Source organism: Pyxicephalus adspersus, chromosome 3, assembly GCF_032062135.1.
Source record: "Pyxicephalus adspersus chromosome 3, UCB_Pads_2.0, whole genome shotgun sequence".
Taxonomy (NCBI): domain Eukaryota; kingdom Metazoa; phylum Chordata; class Amphibia; order Anura; family Pyxicephalidae; genus Pyxicephalus; species Pyxicephalus adspersus.
The window spans coordinates 45,378,159-45,405,994 of NC_092860.1; the positions used below are offsets into that span (position 1 = coordinate 45,378,159).

At 40.3% G+C, this 27,836-nt stretch overlaps 2 protein-coding genes and 1 long non-coding RNA gene across 3 annotated transcripts; 1 reads left to right on the forward strand and 2 right to left on the reverse strand.

Moving 5' to 3' along the window:
- Window positions 1–3,729: 3,729 nt before the first annotated feature.
- On the reverse strand, window positions 3,730–12,632 carry LOC140326102 (E3 ubiquitin-protein ligase Topors-like). Its single transcript, XM_072404418.1, has 2 exons — window positions 12,404–12,632; window positions 3,730–9,514 (listed from the first exon to the last, which is right to left on the reverse strand). Exons 1-2 carry the CDS (start codon window positions 12,458–12,460, stop codon window positions 6,515–6,517), a joined length of 3,057 nt encoding a protein of 1,018 aa, XP_072260519.1. The 5' UTR covers window positions 12,461–12,632; the 3' UTR covers window positions 3,730–6,514.
- Window positions 12,633–12,697: 65 nt separating this feature from the next.
- On the forward strand, window positions 12,698–15,692 carry LOC140326104 (uncharacterized). The gene is made up of 2 exons (XR_011919783.1): window positions 12,698–12,882; window positions 15,272–15,692. It is a non-coding gene; the product is annotated as an uncharacterized lncRNA (long non-coding RNA).
- A 3,966-nt stretch (window positions 15,693–19,658) lies between these two features.
- Window positions 19,659–23,845, reverse strand: NDUFB6 (NADH:ubiquinone oxidoreductase subunit B6). Its single transcript, XM_072404419.1, has 4 exons — window positions 23,567–23,845; window positions 22,061–22,150; window positions 20,649–20,693; window positions 19,659–19,791 (listed from the first exon to the last, which is right to left on the reverse strand). Exons 1-4 carry the CDS (start codon window positions 23,744–23,746, stop codon window positions 19,714–19,716), a joined length of 393 nt encoding a protein of 130 aa, XP_072260520.1. The 5' UTR covers window positions 23,747–23,845; the 3' UTR covers window positions 19,659–19,713.
- Window positions 23,846–27,836: the final 3,991 nt, after the last annotated feature.

Sequence of the window (27,836 nt, forward strand, 5' to 3'; positions counted from 1 at the left end):
AAAACATTTTTTTCGGTAAAAGACTCTACCACTGCACCGTCCTTACGACTGCGCCATTGACCTGAACCCTGGCTCTTTTCCTTCTCAGGGTAGAGTGTACCCTCTCTCCATCGCTGAAAATAATGATATGCCCACACCCCTGTGCATAGACTTTCCAGCATGCTCTACAATAGTCCATGCACCAGCAGGCTGAAAAAGGCCATCATGGGGCAAGGTCAACCACTCTGTTACCCCTTGCCAAACACACTATCACAGGTAGACTGCCACCAAGTGCCTAGATGGAAGAACTTACTACTTAATACTGTCTGTGTCACCCGCTGCCACTCCATACAGGGATGTCTCAGTAATCACAATGTTTATAGTAGCATTTTCCGGTTAGCAAATTACATTATTTCCACTTAGACCATTCAGCTTACACTTTTTATAGTGTTTAATAAGTAAAAACATCAGTGCATAAGCAAATACAGAAAAATAAAGACTAATCAAAGAACAATAACAGAACTATAACAGAACAATAGCAACAATGGAAAATAAATGGGAAAACTGTGAAATAATACTTAGGTAGAGTTGGTTTGCCTTTGTCCAGGTTGCTGTGTAAATTCCAAGTTATTAGTGAGAGTCAGTGGGCTCCCTGTAGTGCTCAATGTGTCAGTGGCGATGTCCTTAGCAACAAGATGGTATCAGTGAGAGCTCCATCTGCTAGGCTTACATGGCTTTTTCTATGCCAACCACAGAGGTAGGAATAATAAGACAATCCAATGACAGCAGGGTGGGGGCTGTCTCATTGGCTGTGTCTACATTGATTATGATGTTTGTGGACAACTTCAAAATGCCCTAGTTCTAGCCATTATTAATCATTTCATAAGTACAGGTTCTATGAACTGCCAATCCCTAGATTATTATTCAGCACAAAATAGGCATGCCTGGGACTTATGGTTCACTAGAACAAGCTAAATATGGTTTCCAGGCTTTCCTGAGGCCTAGGAGACTAGTTCTCAAATTGCTCACCATAACGATCCAGCTACAAATCAGCCAATTACTACTTTTTTATAGAATAGTATATTGGAAATAAAACAAATATAAAAATATATAGGTTTCAGAATACAGTTTAGAGTTCAATCAGAGGCCACTCTGATTTTATGACACATGGAGACACAAAACTCCAACTTTTACAATGGGTGTTGTAAATAAGAGGGTCTGGAAGGATGCTGGTTGTCAGATACAGAAATATCTAATAAGAGGAAATTTATGACCCTGGTCTATTAAGAGAGACAATTTTCAAACAAATACCAAAGACCATTACATATATTGGGAGATCAGGAATTAATGTTATCCCCAATATCAGAACTTTCCGAGGTTCCATTTTTGGGGTACATTGCATCTGCAGAGGGTTTGCTCATGGTAAACTGATAAACTTTCGGCTGTGCTAAACTGGGCACAACCTTCTGGGTTTCTTGGCTTTGCTAACTACTACTGGCAATTTATAAAAGACTAATACACACTGATAGCCCCAATTACAACTATGTCCAAGAAGGGTAGTAATTGTAAAGTCTGGTCACCAGAGGCACTCAAAGACTTTCACTCATTGAAAAAGGTCTTTGTGTCAGCTCCGGCCCTGATTCGCCCTGAAATGGACGCTTGCACGTGCTGAAACCATACACACAGTCCACAAGAATCTGCAGTATATACAGTCAGCACAACGCCTGAATCCTCGTCAAGCCTGATGGGCACTCCTCTTCTCCAGGTTTGACTTCATCCTTACTAATCGCCCTGGTTACAAAAATATTGAGGCTAATGCCCTCTCTCCTTGGACAAGGAGTAAAAGAAAAAAAAGGGGGAACCAACTTCTGTTTTGATCTCCTACTTTCTGCTCATTTAAAAAGAGCGCTCAAAACCCATTTTTTCAAACTTGCCTACCCGTCTTCTTCTGTCTTTTGAAACCGTCACTACTTCCCACCACTACATATCTCCCATCCTATTGTGTGTGAAATTCCCCCACCTACTAGATTGTAAGCTCTTCGGGGCAGGGTCCTCCAAACATTTTTTATATTCATATCTACTAGAACCCTATTCGGACATATTTCTGTAAGTTACAGGTCTACAATTTAAAAAAAAAAAATTCATGAAAACCTGTGACGCTTTTGGAACAGAAATCTAGAAATCAGTGTAACGCTCAGGTGGTTAATAATCATAATAATAACCCTGTCCAAATTCTGCCCATGGCCCTAGTTCTGCTGGACCAGATTCCTCTGGGAAAGTGGTTTGTTAAAAAAAAGTTAGCACCCTTTGGTCCTTCAATGGGGACATGCCTCCAAGTTTGCTGGTCACAACAGGGAGTGCAAAACATTTGACCTTATCAATCACAAGTACTGGCGGCCAAATTTGAAGCAGAATGTGTGTGATTTTGTGGCTGCTCTGGGTGTGCCCAGCACGTAGTGCCTTGCAGATTCCCTTTCCGGTCCTTTGCAGCCACTTGCCACTCCTGAAGAACCGTGGACTCATATTTCCATGGATTTCATAACTGATTTTGGGTCTATCACAATTTGGGTTGTTGTTGATGGATTTTCTAAAATAGCCCATTTTATCCCTCTTCCTGGTCTTCCTTCTGCTTCAACTTTGGCAACAACCTTCCTCAAGGAACTCATCCGCCTGCATGGATTGCCATTACACAGTTTCAGATCATGGAGTTCAGTTCACCTCTTGCTTCTGGTGAGCCCTGTCACCTTTTGGAGGTCAAGCTGGACTTCTCTTCTGCCTACCACCAAATCTCTAGAGCGGTCTCTCCGCAAGTACGTCAGCTACCAGAAAAAAAAAAAAAAACTGGTCTGACTTACTGCCATGGGCTGAGCTGGCTCATAACAACCGATCCAATGAGTCCACAGATCACAGCCCTTTCTCTATTGTCTCTGATTGTCACCCCAGGCTGCCCTCTCTTGTCCCTTCTCTTTTTGATGCTCCTGCATTAGCCACTACTGCTACTTTCAGCAGGTTTAGGGAGAAGTTTAAGAGACTTTAACTCGCTCCTTTATGTGCTACAAGAAAAGATCCCCTGCACCTCAGCTTTCTCCAGGCGATAAGGTCTGACTCACAGATGCCATCTTCCAAGTTGGCCCCATGTTTCATTGGTCTTTTTCCTGTCCTGTCTCAGATTTATCTAGTCACCTGCAAGCTGAATCTGCCTCCCTCTCTAAAAATTCATAATTCCTTCAATGTTTCTCTTCTTAAACCTGTTATATTTACCAGATTCTCCAAAAAGATTATACCTCCTGGTCCTCTCCCTGCTGCTTCAGAAGAATATAAAGTAAAATAAACCTTGGACTTAAGACTTGTCCAGGGATCGTTGCAATATTTAGTACAGTGGAAGGGCTTTGGGCGAGGAACATTCCTGGGTTCCTTTTAAGGATCACCATGCTTCCCTTCTACTCAGGGAGTTTCATGCTAAGTTTCCCAACAAACCAGGGGATCTGTGCTGCTGTCTGTGTTACCTACCTTGCATTCCACTGCTGCAAGCACCAGCCCTGTTCAGGGATTTGGTGAGGGAGTGGCTGAAGGTCAATGAAGGTCAGATTTCCTGCTTTCTAAACCTATAGTCCGTTTAGTTGTAAAATGTTTTTTTAGAAAGCATCTCTATGGTTAAGTGGTTAAAGAACAAATAGCAGGAATAAGTGCAGACATATAAGACACAAGTATGTGTTAAATCAATAGGAAACAAAATGATGATCAAACAAGTCAAAAGATAGATATATTTATTACCATATATACATTAGAAGGGTTTATACAACATACATATTTACATGTCACAAAATGACAGCTAGCTAATGCTCTGAAAGTTGCAAAATTGGAATAACAACTATGACTTTTTAAACCTATCATGAGGCAGATCTTGAACATGTTTAGTTCTTAAACATGCTTAAACAGCAATATAAACAGTCCTATTTTCTTCCTTTTCACAAAAATTATATTACAAAAATTTCACATATGGCATCTTGGCAATCATAGGAAGCAGATGTGTGAGCCCTGAGTTTAGAAAAACAAACAATATAGAAAATGTACAATTTCAGGATTTAATATAAAAGCATAACACATAAAGTAAGGTCTGTAAAAGCCAGTCTACAAATTCTGCTAAAAGTCATGGTGAAAGATTCATCACATCTGTGACAAAGTTCTTATATCAAATTTTCAATCTTAACCTGACTGCCTGTTTTAAAAAAGTCCACATTATCTAGTTAGTTGTTGGTTAAGTACATATTTTAAAATTTTGGTTAATCACGGTCACCATACTCTAGTCCCCAAGATTTTGTACCCCTTTATTTTCACCTGGTGATCGTGTCTGTAAAACACTTTCTCCTAAGACAACCTAAGCCTACTAACAATGCTGTATCTATTACTCTAAAACATGAAATGTTCGGGCTGCAGCACACCAACCCTCTCCATACCATGGGTGGTGGTGTTCTGTAGATCTAACACATCCTGTAACATTTATAACAGTGCAGTGTCATGGCGGGAGAAAGGTATTTTTCGGTTTTAGAAAAATCACTTTAAACTGTATATATATATCAGATCAAAAGGTAATGCAATAGTTAGAGTTTACATAAAATTTAATTGTATCTAAAAGGTATATGCTATGTACAGAAGCACCAAAACGTAAAAAATGGTAAAGAACAGCTGACTATGACCTATAATAGAGAGTTTTGGGGTTTTTGTTATTTTAACACACAATCCTGGTACTCTGAAACCTATACCATAGCAGGAAGGTCCAACAGTTGATGATTTCAAAAGAATTGTACAAACACTGGAATATTGGCTCCAGAAAAGGCATTGTTGTTTTAGAATGAAGGAATTTAGTTTGGGCTATAATTAAAATACATCTATATCTATAACCTAAACATAGAAATAAAAAAAAATTGTAAAAATGACAGGGAATTTCACCCATAAAATTAGAAACCCAAAAAACACAGAGCACAGCCTTGGAGGATATTGCTTGGTTAAATATTTCTTATTCCTCATTCTTAACATTCTTAAAATGGTCTAATTGTACAGGACAACGTAGGGCAGGTGCTTAGACCAAACCCCAAACATCTTCATAAGTTGTACAAAGTCCACTACAATTCTGTTTTTTTATTTTTTATGTTTCTATCGTCAGTTTTTTAGATTTCAGAGTTTACAGTATTCTATTAGCTAAACATAGTGCTATTTAAAGTCTTGGGGTGTGCAATACAGTGAGATGTGGTCAGTTGGCCACTGTAAGATAATTGACCAAGGGCAAGGCCCAATCTCAAGTTGATAGAAAAAAAGAAGCCCTATTTTATTATTGTTAACTAGTATTTATATAGCACAACACAGCACTTTACAAAGTCCATTGTCTTATCACTAACTGTCCATAAAAGGGTCACAAATCCCCACCTCAATCATATGTCATTAACAGACAAACCAATTAACCAGAAGAAACCAGAGTTCCCAGAGGAAACCTACTCAAGCACAGGGAAAACATACAAACTCCATTCAGTGTCCTGGGTAAGTTTCAAACCTGGGATCTAGCACTGCAAAGGCAAGCTACTGAGTCAACCAAAAAATATACAACAGTTGGAAAAAATTGCCTACATTTGTTTGGCAATCAAATGTAACTATTTGCTAAAGTTCTGGATTAATAGTTTTAGGTTTTTGTTTCAGGAGCTTTGGTTTGCTTTTAGATTCTAAAACACTAACAGGTTATAGGATACTAGTTCTTTTGATTCAACTTTTTCTGGGATAAACAAAGTGGGCTACCATTTCATTCTCTTTTTGTAAAGGCTAAGTGCCTGGCTGCAGTGGCTACTGTCTAGTCATCAGCGTTCAGCAAATTTTCACACAACTTGCCACACCAATATTAAGCTTGAGATGTGTGACTAACCTGACACCAAAAGATCAGCTTTTTCCTCCAGCTAATCAACATTCTTTACAATAGGTTCAACAATAGCAGATATCATATCTGTTATTTATAGGAAGAGAACATATAACTTTGTTCTCTTTAGCCTGTTATTTATAAACAGTGAGCTCTCACAGTGAGCTAGGGGGGTGGGGCGGGAGGGTGATGCTGGTATAGTATGGCTGCAACAAACCACTTACCTATAAAAAAAACATTTTAACAAAATATTTCTAAATGAGTCAATGAAGAAATGTATGCTCCACTTTTAAACAATTCATTGATTCCACAGAAAAATGCTAGAATCTTGGAGGATTTCTGCAGTCATTGCTACTGGTTTTTATGGTCCTGATTGGTGCTAATCTGTGAACATGAAAATGTATGCTCACAGAAAAGCAACAACCAGCTAGGAACATCTGCCCCGTCGTTTGCCTATACATTCTATATACCACTTTATAATAAACTGGCTAATGCACCTAAAAACGTTAGGTATTTTAGCCAAAGAGCGGACAAATAAAATGGAAAAGGGATATATGTACATTATTTAATAAAAAAAGAAACTGAACACAAAAACAGTCATTTTGTATGATTTAAAAAAAAATATAAAAATGCTCATAAAATTGTTGGAGAAAGGTGTTCTACCAAATGTTCGCAAACAGTCTCAGCAAATGTATCTAAAGAGTTCTCTGCTGTACTTTCTTCAGAGGCTGTTAGAAGTGGTGCAGTAGAAGGCATATTTTCCAACTGTTCACTGCTAGTCTCAGGAAGTATCTCTTGTGACCTCCCTGCCTCAGTTTCTTGTGGGGCTGGTGTTACAGATGGTATGGTAGATATCTCTCTGGTTTCATCAAAAAGAGAGGGTGTTTTAGATGGACTGGGTGCTGGTATGAGGGCTTGTCCAACTAAACTTTCATCGAAAAGTAATCCATCAAGTAAATCTGAGGTGTTATCAAGATATTTATTAACTAACGGCAGATCGCATGGTTTGGAAAAAGGACTTGTGGCTTCCTCACAATCTTGCTTCATGGTATTAATTGGTGCAGAGGTAGTTGGGGAGTCACTGATCACAGCCAAATTTGATTCTATGATATTTTTATCAGGCTGTGTTTTAACATCAAAACCGCATGGCACATCAAGTCTCACTGGAGAATCACTATCACTGTCGATTCTAATGACAACTGGAGAACTCTGGTCACGTTTGTGTTTCTTTTTGTGTTTCTTCTTTTTCTTTTTATGGCGTTTAGCAACTTCTGTGCATTTCCCTTCGTATACAATCTCTACACTAGGACTCCGTGTCTTTTTACTCCATTTTATCTTCGGTTCATTCAAAGAGTTGTCTATTAATTTATCCTCTGAGCCACCTAAGCCTGTCTGTGTAGGATTATCTTTACCTTTAGTAATTGCAGTCTCACAATTGCTCTTGCTTTTGTTCTGTGGTTCAAGATGTCGGGTTTTATATTTCCTTTTACCACTTGGTTTGTCAGATTGGGCTTGCTGTGCTCCAGCTGTATTCGCATGACTGTTTGAACGGCTCCTTGACCGATAAGACTGTTTATCAGCATTACAGTCTCTCTGCTTTCTTGATTCTTTCTTTTGAGAAAAAGTCTGTAAATGATAATCAGGACTGGCAGAAAATCTTGAGCCATGACCTCTACCATAAGAATGTTTTTTATAAGACTTCTGAAATTCTTCTCTATCACGGTTCCTGCTATAATATGTGTACTCCCAATGATAAGTTCTACGATAATTATCTATATTATCACTGTCATGACTTCCTGACCTCCCCCTGCTGCGCTTTCCTTTTCTAGAGATGGATCTATTTCTTTCTCTGGAGCTTTCACTTGACAAAGAAACAGTTCTGCTTCTCCAAGATGAACTTCTATCTCTGCTACGTGATTGCCTTCTTTCCCTCCAACTTTTATTCCTCCTTTCTCGAGATTTTGTTTTATGTTTGCTCTTACTGTGCCATTTTTTGTGACCGTCATGGATCTTATTTTGAGATGAACGAGAATAACAATCAGAACTTAAAGACTGTTCTCTCCATTTGGATGTGCCTTCATTGTGAAGATGTCTATCATCTTTCCTTGAATCAAGAAATCGTCTAGATGAAGCATCTGTTGATTTTTTCTCTCTTCTTTTTTTGGAATGAGATTTTTCACTGGATGTTTTACGCCTATGCTTAGTTTTGCGTGAATGTTTATCACTTGATCGGGATGAAGAAGAGGAAGACCGATGTGACTCACTACTGCCATATAAAGGAAAAGGTTTTTCTTGGGGCTTTTTCGTTTGCTCAATCTTTACTTCACAAAGAGAAGGCTCTGAATCAGAAGAGAGTTCAACTAATTCCGGAGTTCTTTCTGCAAGTGGTTTAACAAACCCTACTATAATACAGTCATCAGAAGGAAGGTTCTGTCTATGATTATCATCAGTGTTATCATTATTCAAATTGGTGGAATCCAGTCTACTGCTTGATGGCTCCTCATCTGAACTATCAATGGAAGTAAACACATTACTAGTTTCCTGCTCCACTGTAGAGTATGAAGGGCCAGGTGTTTCATCATCCCAGGGAGCTTGGCTAATTTCAACAGAGGAGGAAGGCTCATCAGGTTCCCTAATATCTGGGGATATAGTGATTACAGAGGACACTGATTCACTACCTTCTTCATATGAAGGTGCAGGACAATCATAGTTTGCATGCTGGTCATAGGCATCAATATTATAAGGGCAGCGTGCAAAATTGATAAACTCATGAAGAAAGTGTTCTGTACGGTGAAGCAAAAAAGGCTGCAAATCCTCTAAAAAAGCTTGACTTTCCATGTCAAATCGAGTAACATTGCTCATAATGATGTGCTGCACAATGTTCACCAGGGAACCGTGTGTACCAAACACCACTGTCAGTTCCCGCTTAAGCCAGGGCACAAGCCGATGAAGGCAAGCAGGATTTCTGCGGAAGAATTCAGCAGATATATCACGATAGCGCCCTCCATCCTGAATATTTCTGACACGTATTCCAGATCGGTAAAGTGCTCTCCTGAAGTTGATGAGCTCCTGCTCTTGAATTTGTCTCATTATCCTGCCCTCTGCACTTGCTTGCCTCCTGGAAGCAAGCCTTCTCATCATTTCCTGAATATTGCTGCCGCTTTGATTAGAAGGTCTGTTTGTGTGGGGCTCAAACAGAATGCCATTGTCTGGTGGCGAAAATGTTCTGTGTGCAGAGGATCTTAATGTTTGCATAGGCATGTGACTGTCCCTTGTCATAGTAGTACGATAGCGAAATCTCTGCCCATCTGGACTAGCAAAAGAACCATTTAAAGTGGGCCTCAAAACATATTCCTTAAAGTCATCTTCAGCTCGCACACTGTGCAAAATAGAATTAAAGGGCTGCTTGCATAGTGGGCATTCCACTTTGTTTTTCGCCCATTCCTTTATACATTTAAAGCAAAACCTATGGAGACATCGGTCCAAGTGCGATATGTTATCAAAGCGATCCAGACATATGGGACACTTTGAGTCAGGGGAAACATCTGTTGGGGATCCTTTGTTGTGCAATTTCCTGGAGTTAGCTTTGGAGCTGCCAGCTCCTATGACGTCATCTGCTGATGTTGATTGCATCTGCAAAAAAAAAAAAAAAAAAAAAAACTATTATTATTATTATTATTATTAAACAGGATTTATATAGCGCCAACATATTACGCAGCGCTGTACATTAAATAGGTGTAAGAACATGACGAAAAACTTTTTTTTTTCTTACTAAAGACTACCTATATTTCTACAAGATGTCTATCTGCAAGCAATGAGAACCATGGCAATTATCTCTCCGAAAAAGATTTAACTGAAATCTGTAATTGTTATTAGCCACAACCCCACTAGGCACTAGGTGGCAGTACAGTTCTGTCTGATGAAAGTGTCTCATTATCTGATGAAAGGTAAAACCAGTTTTAATTAAAATGGGGCCAGGAGGTTTAACAGCATAACTGCATTTAAACAATTTTACTATGTACTAATAACCAATATTAAAACATTCAAATAAACTGTGGCTAATGACATTTTTCTTAGTTTTACAGCACATATCCTAGGCAGATTTACTGGAGAATGTCAGGTTCTCCGTTTTATACTAAATATACTTATAAGTGCTGATCATACTGATCACCAAGCTAGTTGCATTTTCAATAAAGTGAGCTAGTGCAGCCACCCTACCTACCCAGCTGTGAGAGATAACTATGTAACAAAATATAACAGAAAATCTATATAATGGGATTACAGACAAACACACAGTTAGTAGTGTTCTCCGCAGCCCCTTTTAGCAGCACCCGACACTTTTTGGGAACAATCTGGCTGTTTTTGAGGGGTTACAGAAAATTAGGGTCAGAATATAGGGGCCGCCACCACCACCCTACAGCATCTTCCCGCCAAATCTAAAAAAAAAAGTTCTGGGAAGAATACTGTAGTAGAATAGGAAAGGTAAGGACTAATGGATGAACTTAGATTATAAATAAGGAGTTCTGTAACTTTCATTTAGAATGGTGACAAAGCGGAACCTAAAGCGGACCTAAACACAACAACATTTTTACTTTACATAGCAGGGTAGACAACACCTCTACATAAACTAAAAATGTTGGCTTTTTAAAAAATTAAAGCTACAGCACCACCTCTTTAAATTGATTGCCTCTTAGATCAAGACTTTATGGGAGTACAAAGCTTCCTGGGATACCTACGTTTATGCATCCCAGCAGGAGGCTCTGGCTGCTTCTTCTGCGCATGCCCTAATCTCAAACATGCGCAGAAGGGGCATCTTTTCCACCAAGGGGAAAGAAATGCTAATCTGATGAAAGTGCAGTGAGATCGGTTCTCGCAGTCCGAATGCGCAGTGCGTGATCAGGTGACAGAGAAAGAACACCGGAAGAGAAGGTAGAAGATAGCGGTGCCCGACGCTTCCTCCCGAATTGACGAAGAGGAATCCCATGACGACACGAGACCGGATCGCAAAAAGGACCAGCGCCATCGAGGCATCTGCCAGTTTACCAGTAAGTGTCATTCAATTTTTTTTAGTTTGCGTCCCGAACAATAAAAAAAACTGAGCAGACGGTCCTTTTTTAAGATATCAATAAAAATAATACAAATGTCCACCATCACTAAGCAAAAAACAGCAATGTAGCTCCACGACAAACACACCCACTGTGGTACTACCAAGAAAAAAAAAAAAAAAAAAAATTCTACAGAGCAGCAATCTGTCATTTGTTGATCCAGATGATACAGTTTACCTGTTGTCCTCAAATGACTCCTGTATCCAGGAGAATACTACACCAGGTTTTTAAAATGGAAAGTATCATTTACTCTAATACAATCCCTTACCAGGACATCAATATATATATATATATACCAAGGCAGGACTGGAGGTGGAAGGGGGATATATTTGCCCAAGATTCCTCTCTTATGACATATATTTGCTCAAGATTCCTCTTTTATGTGAGGTATATTTGCCTAAGATTCCTATGTGAAGTAGCAGGTGGAAGACTCTCACCTGTGAGATAATTAATGAAGAAGCACTGAGGGTGGGGATATAACATAGAGCCAGGAGCTCCGTCAGTAGCTTGGCGAGACACAGACAGGGGTTTGTGTCAGTGCAGGTCTATTTGGGGAGACACAGCCAGGCGGACTGTGTGAGAGCTGTGTTTGGAGACACAGCCAGGTGGACTCACAAAAGTGAGTGGAAGGTTGCTGAAAGCTTGGTTTTGAGCTAACAGGGAGAAGCCCTCCAGCTGATAGACACGGATGTCTTGATGTATAGTTAAGTGCCGGACAGGCAAGGTTTTCTTTTGTTGTTTTGTTATTTTATCCGCAACCTTCAATAAACCTGGCTGCAAGCCAGCTTAAAGCTGATACCTCGGTGTGTGTGATCTGAGTTGGATGAACCAGACAAGTGTCCTTTGACCCCAGCAAAGGCGATCCTGAGCTTAACCCCTCACAAATTATATATATATATATATATATATATATATATATATAGGTTTATACACTTATTCTGATCATTACCACACTGAATTCAGTCAATGCCCTTGAAATCATAATCATATGCAGAAATCCACACAAGTGAATTTCTGACCTGTATGGCACAACCACCAGTTAAAATTAGTCATCCTTACCCTCACCTAGTGACAACCTACCCCCTCTGGTCACTCTGTAGCACCTTAGTGCTGAATCCAGACAAGGAACACTAAAGTCCCCATTGTGGGAAGTCACATAGATTATACAGTACATTACATCCTGAGGTATAATGGTGAGATTATAGCAACACATTACATCCTGAGGTATAATGTGAGATTATAGCAGTATAGGACAGGAAATGACATATAAGGGTGAGTGCTATGAAGCTGATTTCGGTCAATCCCAGTCACAGATAGTGCTAAATCATAGTGACACTGCGATTCAGGACTATACACACTACATATGGACAGTGTAAATAATAGGGGACAGCAGGCATAAGAATACATATTTACATACCGTTGTCCCCGACTCCTCTCTCCTGGCCGTTTTCCGTCTGCTTTTCTTCTCCCTCATAGTGAAGGTCTTATCACAACACCAATCTATTGAACAAACCACCTCCGCTCTCCGCCCCACACACAACACCGAGAGTCCTACAGCCCATCATAGAGGAGAGCACCAAATGTTTACACAGGAGAGCTAGAAACCGTGATTGTTGCCCCCTGCATATGAGGAGGTGATATTGCATGCCTTTCTGAGCTCATCTGAACTACTAACAGGGCGTAGTATTGTGGGAGGGCGCGAAGCCTTGCCAGTATTAAAGATGGCCGCACGTCCTCCCTGGGAACTTCTTTCGTCACCGTGCGTTGCTATACAACACTTTCTATCAACTAAGCCAGCGAAGGCATTGTGAGTGCATCATCACCATGATCATCCTTAGCCGCAGAGCCCTGGGGAGACTCCTGAGTATAGTAAGCTTTCCTAAATAATATAACCTGGTAATTGTATACTTTCCTACTATTGATACAGGTGGGGGGATCGCTGTAGTACACAATGAACATGTGTTTGTGTACAGGGGCCGATGCATATTGCATTTAGATAAACTTTGTTCTTACAGGTATAGAGCCCTGGATCCCTTTGCAATCCAGGGTCATTTTGGCTTTTGCTTAGGTTGTGCGATCTAGCACTGTGCAGGCTGATGAGGTGATGCAGGGTCAAATATCTTCCCCAGGGAAAAAAAATGCTGATTTGCTTGTGAGAGTGATTCCCTTTTTCCCTACATCCCAGGAAAACTGCTTATCATACATGTGTATAGGCAGCAGCCTTCAGGGATATGTAATGTATGTGTTCCAGCCACTGCAGTAAAGACAAAAAGTGCCAAGGTCCTCCCCAAAAATATTTATATTATATTTATTAATAAAACATGATTTTACATATAAAAGGGTTAGCTGCTTTTCTATTTATTATTACAAATGTGGTGCTAACTCCACTTTAGGATCAGACCGTTCACAGATACAGTTCCACCTACATCTTCTCTCTCTACTGTTTTCTTGGCTTGTACTGGAACAGAAGTAGTTCTGATCTATATTCCAGTACAGATATTATTTTCATTTCCAAGAAAATTGGTAAAAAAAAAAAATTAAAAACACATTGTACAAGTAACACAACCAATGTACAAGTAAACACAACCAATACATAAAAAGAGGTAGAATGGGGAAGGGAAGGTAGTCCTCACTATATAACATTTGTGGTGTCCCAGAAGTACAAAAGTCCAGGTAAGTGTGAATATATTTGAGTACTGAGATCCTTTAAATGTCAGCTCTGTTATAGGATGAGTTTTTTTAACACTGCCAGTAAAGATTTGGTGCTTGTACTGATGTCTGTATTTGCTCTGTTGGCTAAAGCTTCCTACAGATGTAATAAGCGATAATTGTTGTCTGAGATGGAACGGTTATGCTCCTCTTGGAGATTGAAAAAGATTGTTTTTTACCACTGTACTTTTCTATGGAGGAGAGCCCAGCAGGGTGATATTTGCCTGTCCTAACCCATCTCTCCCTAGAATAGAATGGTTCTATGTGTACATCGCTCATTTATTCATCTGTCATTAGAATAAACATGTGACCATATATATAATAAATATAATTTTTTATATGAACATCATTCATAAATATTTTATTCCTTATCAAGGCCCCTTTAGTTCCCCTTCCTTTATAAGTTTTACCTTGTATCCTGATGTCTTTGACCTAGTGGTATCACAAGTCATGTTTGCCCTTTTTCCAAAGATAGAAATTGTTGTAGATATTGGTGCTATATAATGACATGGTACTGTGCAGCATTCTCTGGAGCGTCCAGGACAGGAGGCACGCCATTGATCCTTGTACTCCCAGGGAGAGGGTTTAAAGGTGAATAAACCCAGAAAATAAGGAACAAAGCTGAGTGAGATCATTGCGGTATAATGGATGAAGCATTTTATGTTTTTAGGCTGCAGGGAGATCAGTTTTAATGTGAGTGTTCCAAGCTTAAATTGAGTTTTAACCACTATCTATCTTGTCAGGTCTTTTGCATAAGTATCATGGGCAGACTCTAAAAACCCTACTATAAAAAATTACATAATATGCCCCCCATGTGCCACTGGCTTTCCATTACCTGTAACAGTGGTTGCCATCCTTTTTGGACCTATGGACCACTAAATTTAGGAGCCCCAGACTGCACATATGTGGGGAGCTGTGTCACTCGGCGTAAGGAACTTCCCCTATAGTGACATCAGTGCCAGAACCCACCCACTCTCCTATCCCAGGTGAGTGGGTGGGTTGTGTCCGGAGAAACATATTTTTTAATTGCTTTTAGCTTTGGGCAGAACTGCATTTGCAATTAATTTAGTTAGAACACATTTTTGATCTCAGGCTGTACTCCCACTTTCATTATAAAACCAGACCACATCTGTTTCTATCCCAATCTAAAGCTGCGTACACACCTGCAATTTTTCTCGTTGGAAAGGATCTTTCACGATCCTTTCCAACGAGAAAAGACTGCACGATGCATGAACGATGCTGTACATACAGCACCGTTCATGCTCTATGGAGAGGGGAGGGGGAGAGCGACGGAGCGGCACCCTGCTGCGCGCTCTCCCCTTCCCTTTCATTAGGATCGGTCGTCGTCCATCGTCCATGGATCCGCCAGGACGGTCGTCGGACGATGGACGACGACCGACTGTACACACGGCAGATTTTCGCCCGATAATTGGCCGATACCGATTATCGGGCGAGAAAAATTTGCCGTGTGTACGCAGCTTAAGACTTGGATTTATTAATCATTAGCTTGTTGTGAAATTTCTACCAGAATGTTAAGCATTTTATAAGGATCTAAATATTTGATTTTGTTTTTTAGGGTCTCTTCATCGTTGCAATGATTTCCTGGGGCTTTGTTCTATATGCTGCAAGACTTTCAGCATCCTGGGATTTGCAAAAGAAATACCCAGATAAATTTGTAGGTTGACAACACCAGGAGTTTTATGCATCTGCTATGATCACCTTGCTGCAGATGATCAACAAGCCTTCACCGCCAAACATGTTGCAATACCATGGACAGAAAAAAGAATTCCCAATGGTACAAAGTGACAACATTTTCACATCTTGGACTTTTAATATAACTAAGTGACTAGCCTAGTCTTTTTATTTCAGTATTTAACCTTGATGTAAACTTTTATTTAGTTTTACGTTCATTTTACATCTTGTTTAACTGATATAAAAGATGCTGTACAAAAGAATGCATGAAAATGTAACACTACAAAAAATTTTTTATACCTAAATCTGTGCCTTTAGAGTATTAGATTTATTGGAGATGGCCATTATGACTTGGTATGCCAGTGAATTTGTACATTGGAGTGATTTACTGTACATAGAAATAGTTTTTATTGCCAAAAAGGGGTTTGTCCTTTCATTGCTAAGGAACAAATAGAAAATCAACTACTAGCACAGATAGGAAAAGCGGCAAAAAGTGGAAGTGTTTTAATCATGGGAGATTTCAACTACCCTGACATTGACTGTAGTATTGGTTCTACAGGAACAGAAAAAGGAGGACATTTGTGAATCTAATACAAGATAATTTTATGGAACAGTTTATAGATGTCCCAACTAGAAATGATACTTTGCTGGACCTAGTTCTTTTCTAACAATACAGAGCTTATAAGTAATGTGCAAATAAAGGAGAATCTGGGTAGCAGTGACCATAACAGGAAGCAAAAACAGGAAAGATAAAAACATTTAATTTTAAGAGAGCAAATTTTCCTTTATTAAGGGTGGCTCTCTGTGACTTGGACTGGGAGACAAAATTGTCCTCAAAGAACACAGAACAGAAATGGGAATGTTTCAAGTCTGTTCTACAAAAGCAAACTGAAAAAAATATTCCAATGGGTAGTAAGTTTAAGAGGCTAAAATTAAAACCTATGTGACTCACAGCTGATGTTAAAAAAGCCAAAAGGTACAACAAAAGGGGATTCCAAAAATATAAAAATGAAGGATCACCTTCATCATTTGAAACCTATAAAGAATATAACAAAATGTGTAAAAAGGAGATAAAATGTCCAAAACTTCAAAATGAAACAGATTGCAAAAGGAAATTAGGCAAACCCCCCAACATTTTTCAAATATATTGATAGCAAAAAGATCTGATCTTAGCATGTAAAAAAAAAAAAAAAAAATTTTTTTTTTTCTTTTTAGCTGTGTACACAAAGGAGAATGTCAGCGCTCAAATCCAAATTCATAACAGCAATGTCACTGCCTTTTAGGATGTCTAAAATCTACAAGCAGACCTGGATGTACTCTTTGATTGGGGAGCCAAGTGGTAGATGACATTTAAAAAAGATAAATGTAAAGTTATGCACTTGGGGGCTAACAACATGCATGATTCATACTGTCTAGGGGGAATACATTTGGGGGAGTCAGAAATGGAAAAGGATCTGGGGGTTCTGGTAGATCATAGACTTAATAACAGCATGCAATGCCAAGCTGCAATATTTAAAGCTAGCAAAGTACTTTCTTGTATTAAAAGAGGAATAGACTGCAGAGATGGAGACATAATCCTTCCCCTGTACAAAGCATTGGTCAGACCACATCTGGAATATGCAGTTCAGTTTTGGTCACCAGTTCACAAAAAGAACATTGTGGAGTTGGAGAGAGTGCAGAGAAGGGCAACTAAACTAATAAAAGGAATGGAGGAGCTCAGCTATGAGAGATTAGCTGAACTGAATCTATTCTCACTTGAGAAGTTTAAGGGGGGAAGGAATTTTTTTCCCGTTTAAGCAAATTGTATCAGGGTTTTTTTTGCCTTCTTCTGGACCAACTATGTCTGATAGGGTTTTATATCTGGGATATGTATATTTAACTACTGGTTGAACTTGATAGACGTATGTCTTTTTTAAACCAAACCTACTATGTAACTATGTAAGAATTTAGTAGTTTCCCTGAAGTAAAATTACAGTTGACATTCAAAAACCCGGCAACCTTCGAACCCGAGGAGTGCCAGATTTTCGAAGGTTATACTTACCTCCACACACAGGCCAGCCTTCCTCTCGCAGCACCGTGGACATCTGGGACAGTTCCAGGGAGCAGGCAGCAGGGACATCTGAACATGTATTTAGTGTAGCAAGCAAGACCGAACAGCTGTTTCCGCAGAACAGGCAATCAAAACATAAATGGCCAAACTGTACTGCAGACCCTGTATTGAAAATGCGATCTGAAATTCATGCCAGAAAACCGATTATCGATGGCCGTATTTTCGATTGTCAACTTTACAACAGAACCTGGCTAGGAACCAAACTTTCTATTTTTGAATTCTTTGAAATATGTTCTATTTTTTTTCCTGTAGAATCCCCATAGGTGCCACATTATGAAATCTTAGTGTGGGTGCAGTAAAGAGTCAAGGGTTGTAGTGTAACCCTTTCAAATGTAAGATTTTTATTTAATGGACACACAGTACTGTTACAGAAATAAACAATACAATTACAGTGAACCAACAGAAAAGAAGAAAAGTCATTGGCCCATTAACAATGCAAAGATGGAAAAGAGGTGGTCCCATATAGTAGTACTGTAATTTACATATAATTTTCAAAGGTAACAGTAATAAGGAATGTCTGCCAAGTCCATATCTTTATAAGAGATTACTGTAAAGCACTGATAGTAAAGAGATAATAAAAGAGTGCGTGTGTGTGTGTTTTCTATGTCTCATGAGATTGAGAAGTGCTGATTTCCCAGAGGGTGGCAAGTGGTGAATTGGCACAACTTTCCCTAGCCAGTTAACTTCCTCTGAGGATGAGAACTACAACCAGTAAAATAAACGCTGGCGAAAAGCTGCCAGTGCTGCACATTTTAGAAGTAAGGTCTTCATATAGTAGAGGTCTTAGATTTTGGCTAACAACTGAGCCATTGTAGGTGCCCTTGGCTGATTACAAATTGTTGGGATGCAGGATTTGGCAGCATCCAGTAGGTGAATAAGTGACGATAAGAAGTATCTCTTCCTACCAAAATTGTGAAGGAAGAATCCAAGTTTGAAGGGGATCTGAAAGTCAGTGAATTTCTGCCTCCAGAATGGTTTAATTTTTGGACTGCCCCAGACAATGTGTAGGAGGGTTCCCCATCTGGTCTTGCAGATGTGCAACAATTTTGACAAAAGAAGATGATGATGATGATTATCAGAAAGGTACGAACAGACTACACCTGTGCCTTTCTGTAATAAAGCCCTGCCTAGTTGCAAAAACACCTTAATGCTTTATCTATACATCTATATACATCATAGGCTGAAGTTCATAAAAATGTTTAAAGATAGCTTTCGACATGTGTCACATTAATTAACCACTTTTCCTAATTGCAATGAGAAAATATATTTGTGGTTAAACTAAAACAAAAAAAAAATATATGTTCAAATATACATTATGTCAAAGATTACAGTCCATCCAACAAGGCAACACATTTTGTATCTACAACAATGTGTAACATGAGCCATTTAAATAAAACATTGTGGTTTTATGTATGATTCCACTCCACATGTAGTTTTTGAAATTGTAACCCCTACATGTTGTCACTCCTTTAATGCACATTCTACTTGTAAGAGCTGACCTGATCACCTCCACAGTCAAACTATTCTGGCAGAACTCCACTAACATATGGGTTGAAGAATTCTGTTTAGCCCTAACTTTATTCCAGGTAAGGTGACATTCACATTTCCAGCCACAGCTGCTGATTTTGGCACGCAGGCTAAGGCCATTCTTACTTACACTTCTAGTTTATCTTTCCACACTTAGTCTCCATCTCAGGTTATACCTTCTAGTATTTTAGGCAGGGAAGAAGCTGTAGGTGGGTGGCAGCCCCTGTATTGCGACCCAACTTTTCAGTAATCATCCGAAAACAGCCAGGTGGTAACTGAAAAGTGCTGGGTGGTGCACCCAGCTAGAAGAGGCGGCGGAGAACACTGCCTTTCAAATGATCCCAGTTTTAAAGGCAGGCAGGAGCCTTCTGGGTTGATAGATGCTTAGTATGACTAACCCTGGAAGGCTGAGGATCAAAAATGGAGAATGTCATCACATCAGTGAAGCTCTTCAATATGTGAAGAGAAGTGAAAACACATTATGAAGGGGGTGCTGGTGAACAGCAATACAAAACAAGCTGAGTGAATGTAAGGTGGAGTTTTAATTATATGTACTTTGTTCCTCTAATTATTTTGTGACATGAGAGTTACTGATAGTTATTCAAAGAGCACAAATCTTGTTTCATAACGAAAGTGTATATTAATATATTTTATTATTTTAACCACACATATGTATGAAAAGAAGAAGTTTAGTGGTGGGGATGGTGACTCCTTTTTGGTTCCTCCAGTGGTGGGATAACTTCTCCAGTCTCTTCAATGATATCACCCTAAATTGGGAGAAAAAAAGACAAAATATAGTAAACCACAGTGACAAATTAAGTTATTACTAAACCTTCCCTTCCCTCTGCCATTTACCACACATTGGGCTTATTCTGCATGCCTTGCTATACCAATAGCATATCTGTTAATTGGTTGATTCTGAAATACTACAAACATTTAGGGATTTGTAGTGTGTAATAATTATCTTATTATTCTTCATGTTAAAAAAAAAAAAACTTTTTGTTCCACGATCTTCACAACCAACACTGCTTTCTGCATAATTTACCCACTTCTGTGCTAAATGATGGAGCAACTTCACCCTCATCCAGAGAGCCTAGGTTATTATTGAAAATCACCCCGATGGTGCACTGTCACTCCAGCCTGGGTTCACAGTACTGTAATGAATGGTGTTCACACATGATGCAAAGATCAAATGTGTTTACTTTTCAAATGATCGTCATGCCAGAGGTTAGTCTGTGGATTACATAGTTTTTTCCCGGTCCAGAGCCATGGTATTTCATGTCCCAGCCTCTAAAGACTTTTCTTTAAGACTATGCTTATTGCAGCAACAGTTATCCTAATATAGGTAGCAACAGATTCAATGCTTCAGGAATATGAAAACCTGGGTTTCTCAATGGACTCTAGGAAAGGGATTTTACAGCAAGTAAAAAGAATGTATTTTTGGCAGCTATCAGAGTTTGACCCATCCATTACATCTTCTATTATTGGAATGACAATATGTGTCAGCTGTGTGCTTCCTTCCTTCACAGCAAGGAGTGCCCACTAACAGAGTAAGAAATAGCTTTCTATTTAAACACAAAACGTTTCACTTATATAAACCCACGAACATTATTACAATACTTACTGGAAATATGGGAATCCTTTTGAAGTTGATACCATAGGGGACATTCTAAAACAGAGAAGACATATTAGTTTTGTTAAATTTTACATCTTGTAAGATGTTTTTGTTGCATTATTTACATTACACCAAGTATATAGGAAATATTACAATAAATGCAACTTGTTTTTTGATACAGTGGAAATGTTTTAGAACCCATCAGTGTACATGGAGGCGTTTTTCACAATATAAAATTTCAACGGTGTACTTATCAGTATAAAAACAAATTACACCATTTTACCAATGTGTCCTAAAGAAAGGAGGTTTTAATTGCAAACAATTTTAAATTTATGTTGAAGTCACATTGCCTCATTTAGGTCAGTCTGTTAAGTATGGTCCCTGAATCTAATTTAATAAAGAAACACATAAATTGGGGAAGTTATGCCTGGAAGCCACCTTTTTGGGGAGAAATAGGCTACCTCCAAGCATACCTGCTCAAATATTTTCATTGATTTATGGATCCCAATTTGGGATCTCAGAGGAAACATAACAAGGGAATAGGGCTTTCCCATATAAGTGTAATTTTATATTAGTAGGGTCACACATCAAGACATCACACTGGCTGTATACCAGTAGACTGACTGTCAATATGACTCTGAAGTAGTCTGTGTGTTTAGTGACAGGTTTGGTAAACATGTATTTGGCTAGTGAACAAGTTACATATAGTTTGTTACCTTGTTTAAAAAAGCACATTGTATACCTGTTGGCTAAATGTCAATTTAAAATCATTGCCCTACCTTAAGGAGGCAAGAACAGTAATTAGCAATGTTATCAGCTTGAGACGTGAGGAATCCATGGTGGTGGTTTTGAAAGAATATGTAATCATCAAATCTTTCCTATAAATAAGGGTCTTTACTGCAGTATCTTCTGTATTTTAGTGTGCTGAACTGAACACAATTTTTACCAGGCTTTTAGGTAAAGTGGGTGTCATTTAACCCAGAAGACAACTCAGAACCAAAGGTGAATATTACACGGAGAGCAGCATGCTTTCTGGAAAGGTCCCTGACTGGTGAAAAGCGATGGCAGGGTAGGATAGTAAGAGCAGGGGAAAAAAAGGGAGTAGGCTATGAAATAAAATACTTTGCCCTGAACTGAAAAGTTTAATTTAGGACACCTTTAAATATAACATAAAGGAAAGAGGCACAATTGCTTGTCTATGGACAGCTGCAGAGGGTTTCTACCAACACATTTCAGTGATATATGTTTGGGGCGCAAATCATGGTTCATAGGAAGACTCATAACTTTTATCAATGGGGGAGAAGAACATGGCATTCCATTTCATCGGGCAAATTTTGTATATAATTATGCTCTCTCTGAATCTGTATGTTTTACAATTATACTAAAAATTTATGACAAATAAACAATAATTTGATTATTACCATCCAGTGGTACTTAACAAAGTAGTAAAGAACCCACGTTCCAGCTAAACATTTTGCGGATGTTTTGCCAGTGTTATATGCTTTAAACGCCTGAAAGAAAAAAAAAAAAAGTCTTTGAAATATAACATTATTTCAGACAATGGCATACTATAACAAGCAACTGTGGACACTACAAAAAAAATCCTGCGGCTCCACCCACCGACCCCCTTCCTAACATACTATTGTCCTATATGCTTATCCATAGGAAAATATAGGGCCACAGCACCCATGTACAATAGAGGACCAGACGGCGACAATTTCCATGCAAGTACAAAAATACCTGCTTTCTGCATGCCAGGAAATGGAGTTTTCCAGTGACAGGAAAATGAATGAGTGCTGTACACACAGCATTCTGTTTTATAGAAAGGGGAGGACAAGTGAGAGGCATCTCTCTGCGTCCATTCGCATAGGAATGATATCAGTCATCCCCAGTTGGTTTTTTAATGATCCGCCCAGTGGATAGCAAAGTGATCTGGATTGGAAGTAAAAGCTTTCAAAGGGGAAGTTTGCCAACCGTCTGAGGGATAAATATACAGAATAAATATACATATCCACTGCCCCCACCTATTTTTGAAAAATGTACCTGGGACTTCTTACTGTGCTATTACTGCCAATCTATGTACTGCCAACATGCTGCAGAAAAGAGACTCCTCCTCTCTGTGTGGGAGTTGTGATCTCATTGCAAAGACCAAATATTTGGGAAGCATGAGCTGTGCCAGCCTCAAGGCTTTAGACTGAATAGGCACTGGCAGTAAGGTTGCAATGCATTTGATGCAGTGTTCAACCCAGATTTTTTTTAAGCTGGATGGGAAAAAATTGTAGGAGGGTGGCAGCCCCTGTAACGTGACCCAACTCTTCAGTAACCACTCAAAAACAGCAAGTGCCAGGCGGTGCCTGGGGAGAACACAGTGCTGCTTCACACCAGCGAGTTGCCACATGTAGCGTCTCCATGCAGGAGCCCCATAGTGATTGAATAGGGGCGGCAGTGGTGGTAGTTGTACCGTTCACTGTCGCCAGCTGTCACATGCTTCAAGAAGGGCTCAAGTGCCTGGTAAGGTGCCAGGGAGGGGTGCAGAATCGCACCACATGAAGCCAGCTGTGACCTCGCCTTAGGTCTGACTCTGAAGGGGGGCTCTGAGACACAGGGACCATCACTCCCCACAGAAAACAATGCTCCGACTCTGCAGCATGCTGGCAGGGGACAGGCTTTCTACTCAGGCTGTGGCTGCTTCTGAAAGAAAACAAAACGTAAGCCATTAAACACCTCTGAAATATACTGAGCTCATTACAACTACAGCTGAACATGACTTTACCCTAATAAGAAAATCAATATATGGGTAACATTATGAATTGTAATGTGTAGATAATAATAATCATGGGATGATCTCTGGATACAAAGCTTTGCTGGGATACACACTGACATATATATTGGTGTGATAGGTTAACATATACAATGCAGTCACATACATAGGCCCTCCAGGGACTCTTCACCCGCAGGAAGTTGCTCCAGAATCTCTCCACAGGACCTTCTTTCCTGGGGGGTAATACGGGTTCCCGGGGACTCAGCTCCTGATCCTTCAGCCATTTCCTCCTCAGAGTCCTCAGCTGCTGTTCCCGTAGCTTCTCGTCGGCAGGGTTGAGTGCCATGTCTAGGCGCCCCCCGGGTCCACTAGCCTGTCACAAACGACACCTCTGTTCTTTCAGCAGTCCCACAGAGGGCACTCGGACACTGCGGCGCAGTCTAATGACGTCGGGTATGCGAAAGGCGCACTGTCTCCCTCTGCTGGTTAAAAACTACATAGCTCTGTGTGAAAGTGAGAAGCTCCATAGGGCATTTTTTTTTTGGCAGAACCTTGTGACAAGTCACTCAGAGATGTCTCACCCCTGTGTAGTGGGCTGCTTGGCCTTTGTTTCCTTAGGCTGCTGTTATATTTATAATACATGTTTTTCACAAAACAGTTATACAATAATTAAAAGCACTGGTTATATTATCTGCACGTAAATTAATATGCAAGCTGAATGCAAAGATGCGAACATAAATCTGCAAACAGCCACAGATTTAGTTCCGCTTGATTGTGCAGCCAAAATTTGACCGTTCATCTATTTTCTCACTTACGCTACAACTTTATGTGACTTTTTTGTAAGTTACCGGTAATGTGTTTCTATAGACAAAAATTGGCTTCGAACCCATGTTTGGTTTACACAACAGTCCTACAATAGAGTAAACATGTACTTTGCTGTTTTCGCTACACAGTAACAACGTCTAGTCAAAACACTGCACATTTTTACCTATTTTGGTATACATAATAAATGTATTTCTCTCACTTATGGTTTTTATATGTAAACATTACACAGCACTGTTTTGGAGTCATTTCTGGAATGCAATAAGCTACACACAATTAATTCTGCAGCAAATACAACTTCCTTCTCAATAAAATGTTCTCCCTGCTGATGGTTCTGCAGTACAAACTCATTATTCTTTGCAATGTTGGTCATTTTTCAGTGCTCCAGCATCACACAACCCATTTCATGTAAGCCAACACAGTACTTGGGGTGCATCACCATGCCAGCCTGACCCTACAGGAAATTGCTGCCAGGAGAGCCACCATGTCACTGCATAATGTTGATATTGTGCTATTGCTTTCCTGCAGCATGGAGTTTGGGGTTCTGTTTTATAAAGCAGTAAGTTTGTGCCACAGCCCCCCTATTGAGCTTCAAAATTAGATTTTTGTTCTCTTTATGGAACATTGAACTTGTGGGTTTTCTCATTTACCTTTTCTTTCTTTCTGCAGCCTTTTTTTTACCTCTGCTTAAAATCCGAGCTCAGAGAGTTTGGCCCTCTAGAGCATTGCTTGGGCCCTATCTTTTTTTCTGGAGCTTTGAAATTGGGTCTCTGCTCTCTGTCCTCAGCCTTGATAGTGTCCTCTGTTCACTCTGGAGCCCTAAGCTCTACACTCTCTGGAGCCCTAAGCATGGAGCGGTTCCCTCCTATATAAGCAAGGGGGTTTGCCCTCTTTCTCCATACCAGGGGTCGGCATACTTTTTGGACTACTAGGCCATTTCAGGAGGTCAAGAAGGCACACAAGGCCAGAAGAAACAAGGTGTCCAAGGAAATGTTTTTTATTTAAAAATACAGTACGATCAACGGAAAACATGATGTTGCATGTTCGTAGAGACAGTTACATTATCAGGTTCTAATGATGAGGAGTTCAGTAACAGAATGTCATTAAGGTGATTGTCAGTGAACTGAGAGTGCAGCTTGTTCTTACAAAACTTCATCTTGGAGAACAGCTGCTCGAACAAATAAGTGCTGCCAAACATTGCAATCACACACTTGGCACAGGCTAACATCATTGGAAACTGAGCATGTGGTAGCAGACAGTTGAAGTCAATGAGAGTAGTGCAAGAAGTAAACTTGGACAAGAGAATGTCCGAAGCCTGCAGCTCAATCAACTCCAATTGCACATCAGAGGGGTCGTCGTCATAGGCAAAGTCAAAAGGATCTTGAACTCTTACAAATGAGAATGCACATCAGTGAAGCACAAAGATAATTCATTCCGCAGGGTTGACAGCACACTGATGCATTCTTCGGTGTAAACGAGGGCTGCATCACACTGGGTGAGGTGCGGGAAATGGACATAGTCACCCTTACAGCTGTTTCTCCCATAGAATCAGCTTTGCTTCGAATGCCTGCACGTGGGCTTCCATGTTCGTGATGAGCACGTCACATCCTTGAAGCTTCAGGTCAAGTTCGTTAAGGTGAGAGCTGATATTAGTGAGGAAGCCGAACTGACAGAGCCAAACCTTGTCAGAGAACTTTTGAAAGCCCTTGAGGCCCCTCTCACTCACGAAGGAAACAATCTTTGGCGGAGGGCGAAGACGCGCTTCAAGACGTTGCCACGACTGAGCCAGCGAACCTCAGTGTGGTGCAGCAGATCGCCGTAATCAGCCTTAGCAGCTTTGCACATGCACATGTACGTTCACTAACTTCACCACAACAGACATAATGCCCTTCATGCCAACTGCTTTAACACACAATGACTCCTGGTGGATGATGCAGTGCACCTTGCGGATCTCCTGCCCACAGCCCAAAGAGCGGCAGTGGTCGATGAGCACCTGTGAAAGTCCCTTGGTAGATTTAATCAAGGCAGTTGCACCATCAGTAGTTACCGAGACGAGCTTCGACAGGTCGAAACCACTCAAAGCAGGTAGGAGGGCATTGAGGACATCTTGGCCAGTTGTCATTCCATTCATCAGGATGAGAACGAGAAACTCCTCGACTATCTCCAGTTCTTGCATAATGCCACGCACAAAGATGGCCAGCTGCCAGTGTCTTTGATATCACAGCTCTCATCCAAGGCGATGGAGAATATATCGAGAGTTTTGAACTTTGTAAACATCGAAGACAAGACATCAGAGGCCAAGTCCTCCATGCGTCAAGTCACAGTGCGGGCAGACAGTGGGGTTGCCTTGAAAGCGTTGTGTTGCTCCGGACAAATGACGTCAGCAGCAGCAAGTATACAATCCATTACAAAGTATGCATCAGTGAAGGGATGCATTTTCTTCGCATTTAACAAGGACACTCCATAGGAGGCACAAGTGCGACGCTCAGCAGCCTCAGAAGCTTTGGGGGCCTGCTTCTTGAAGAGGGACGAGTGTTGATCCAACCGTGACTGCAAGCGAGCAGCCTTACTACACCGCTCATCGGCGGTGTAGTCTCTGTACGTGTGCGCGTGCTTGGCATTGAAATGCCCATTGAGATTCGACCACCTAAAAGTGCTGTTGGTGTCATTGCACACTAAACACAGGGCTTTGTTGCCGTGTTGGTCGAAGAATAATTTGCCAGTCCAATCGGGGGTTGAAGACACAACGTTCGAGGTCAACCGTCTGGAGACTGGTAGCTGTGCGTTGCTTCTGCTCTTAAGGCATAGTAATTGGGGTTACCGTGCGGGAATTCAATGATATCGGTGGAACTCGCGATAATGCGACAACTCAATTAAGCGTGATCCAACAATAAATAACTAAGGGGCGTTCGGCCGGACCACAAGACTGACTACGCCATATCCATCCTAAAGGCCAGAATTTGCCTACCTCTGCTTTATACAATTGGGCCTTTGCTCTGCCAACTTAATATTTTTTCTCTTATCTATCTGACGCCTATGTTTTGAGCTTGGATCCTAACTCCACTGATGCATTAGCTTGGGCCTCTGATTCATTTTTTAAAATTGGGCCACGTCTCTCTTTTTTCGCAAGCTTGATATTGTGCTGTTGTTCTCCCACTGCAGCAATATTTTTGGGGCTCTGTTCCTTGGAGCAATTCATTTGGGCCTTTCCCTCTTTCTGAGACTTCCAAATTGGTTATTTGTTCTCTTTACGTTACAAATAGGCCTTTTGATCTCTGTCTTCAGCAATGAAACTGTGCTTCTGTTCTCTCTAGAATTTTATGCTCAGCCTTTTCTCTGGAGTTCTGGCCTCTTTTTTAGGATCCTTATAATTATACGTCTGCTCTCTGCAGAAGCCCAGCAGAGCCTTCTTAGAACAGAAGGTTGTTGGATCGTCAGTATAGTATATGGAAACATTGACTTGTTGTAGCAGGGGTTAGTTCTAACAACATATGCCTGTGAGAGCATTTTAAGCAGAAGAGAACCAAAAGAAATAGAAAATTAAAAGAACTGTGGAGTACATACAAATAGTTGCAAACATTCTTATAATGTATGGGGGGGGGGGGGGGGTTAGA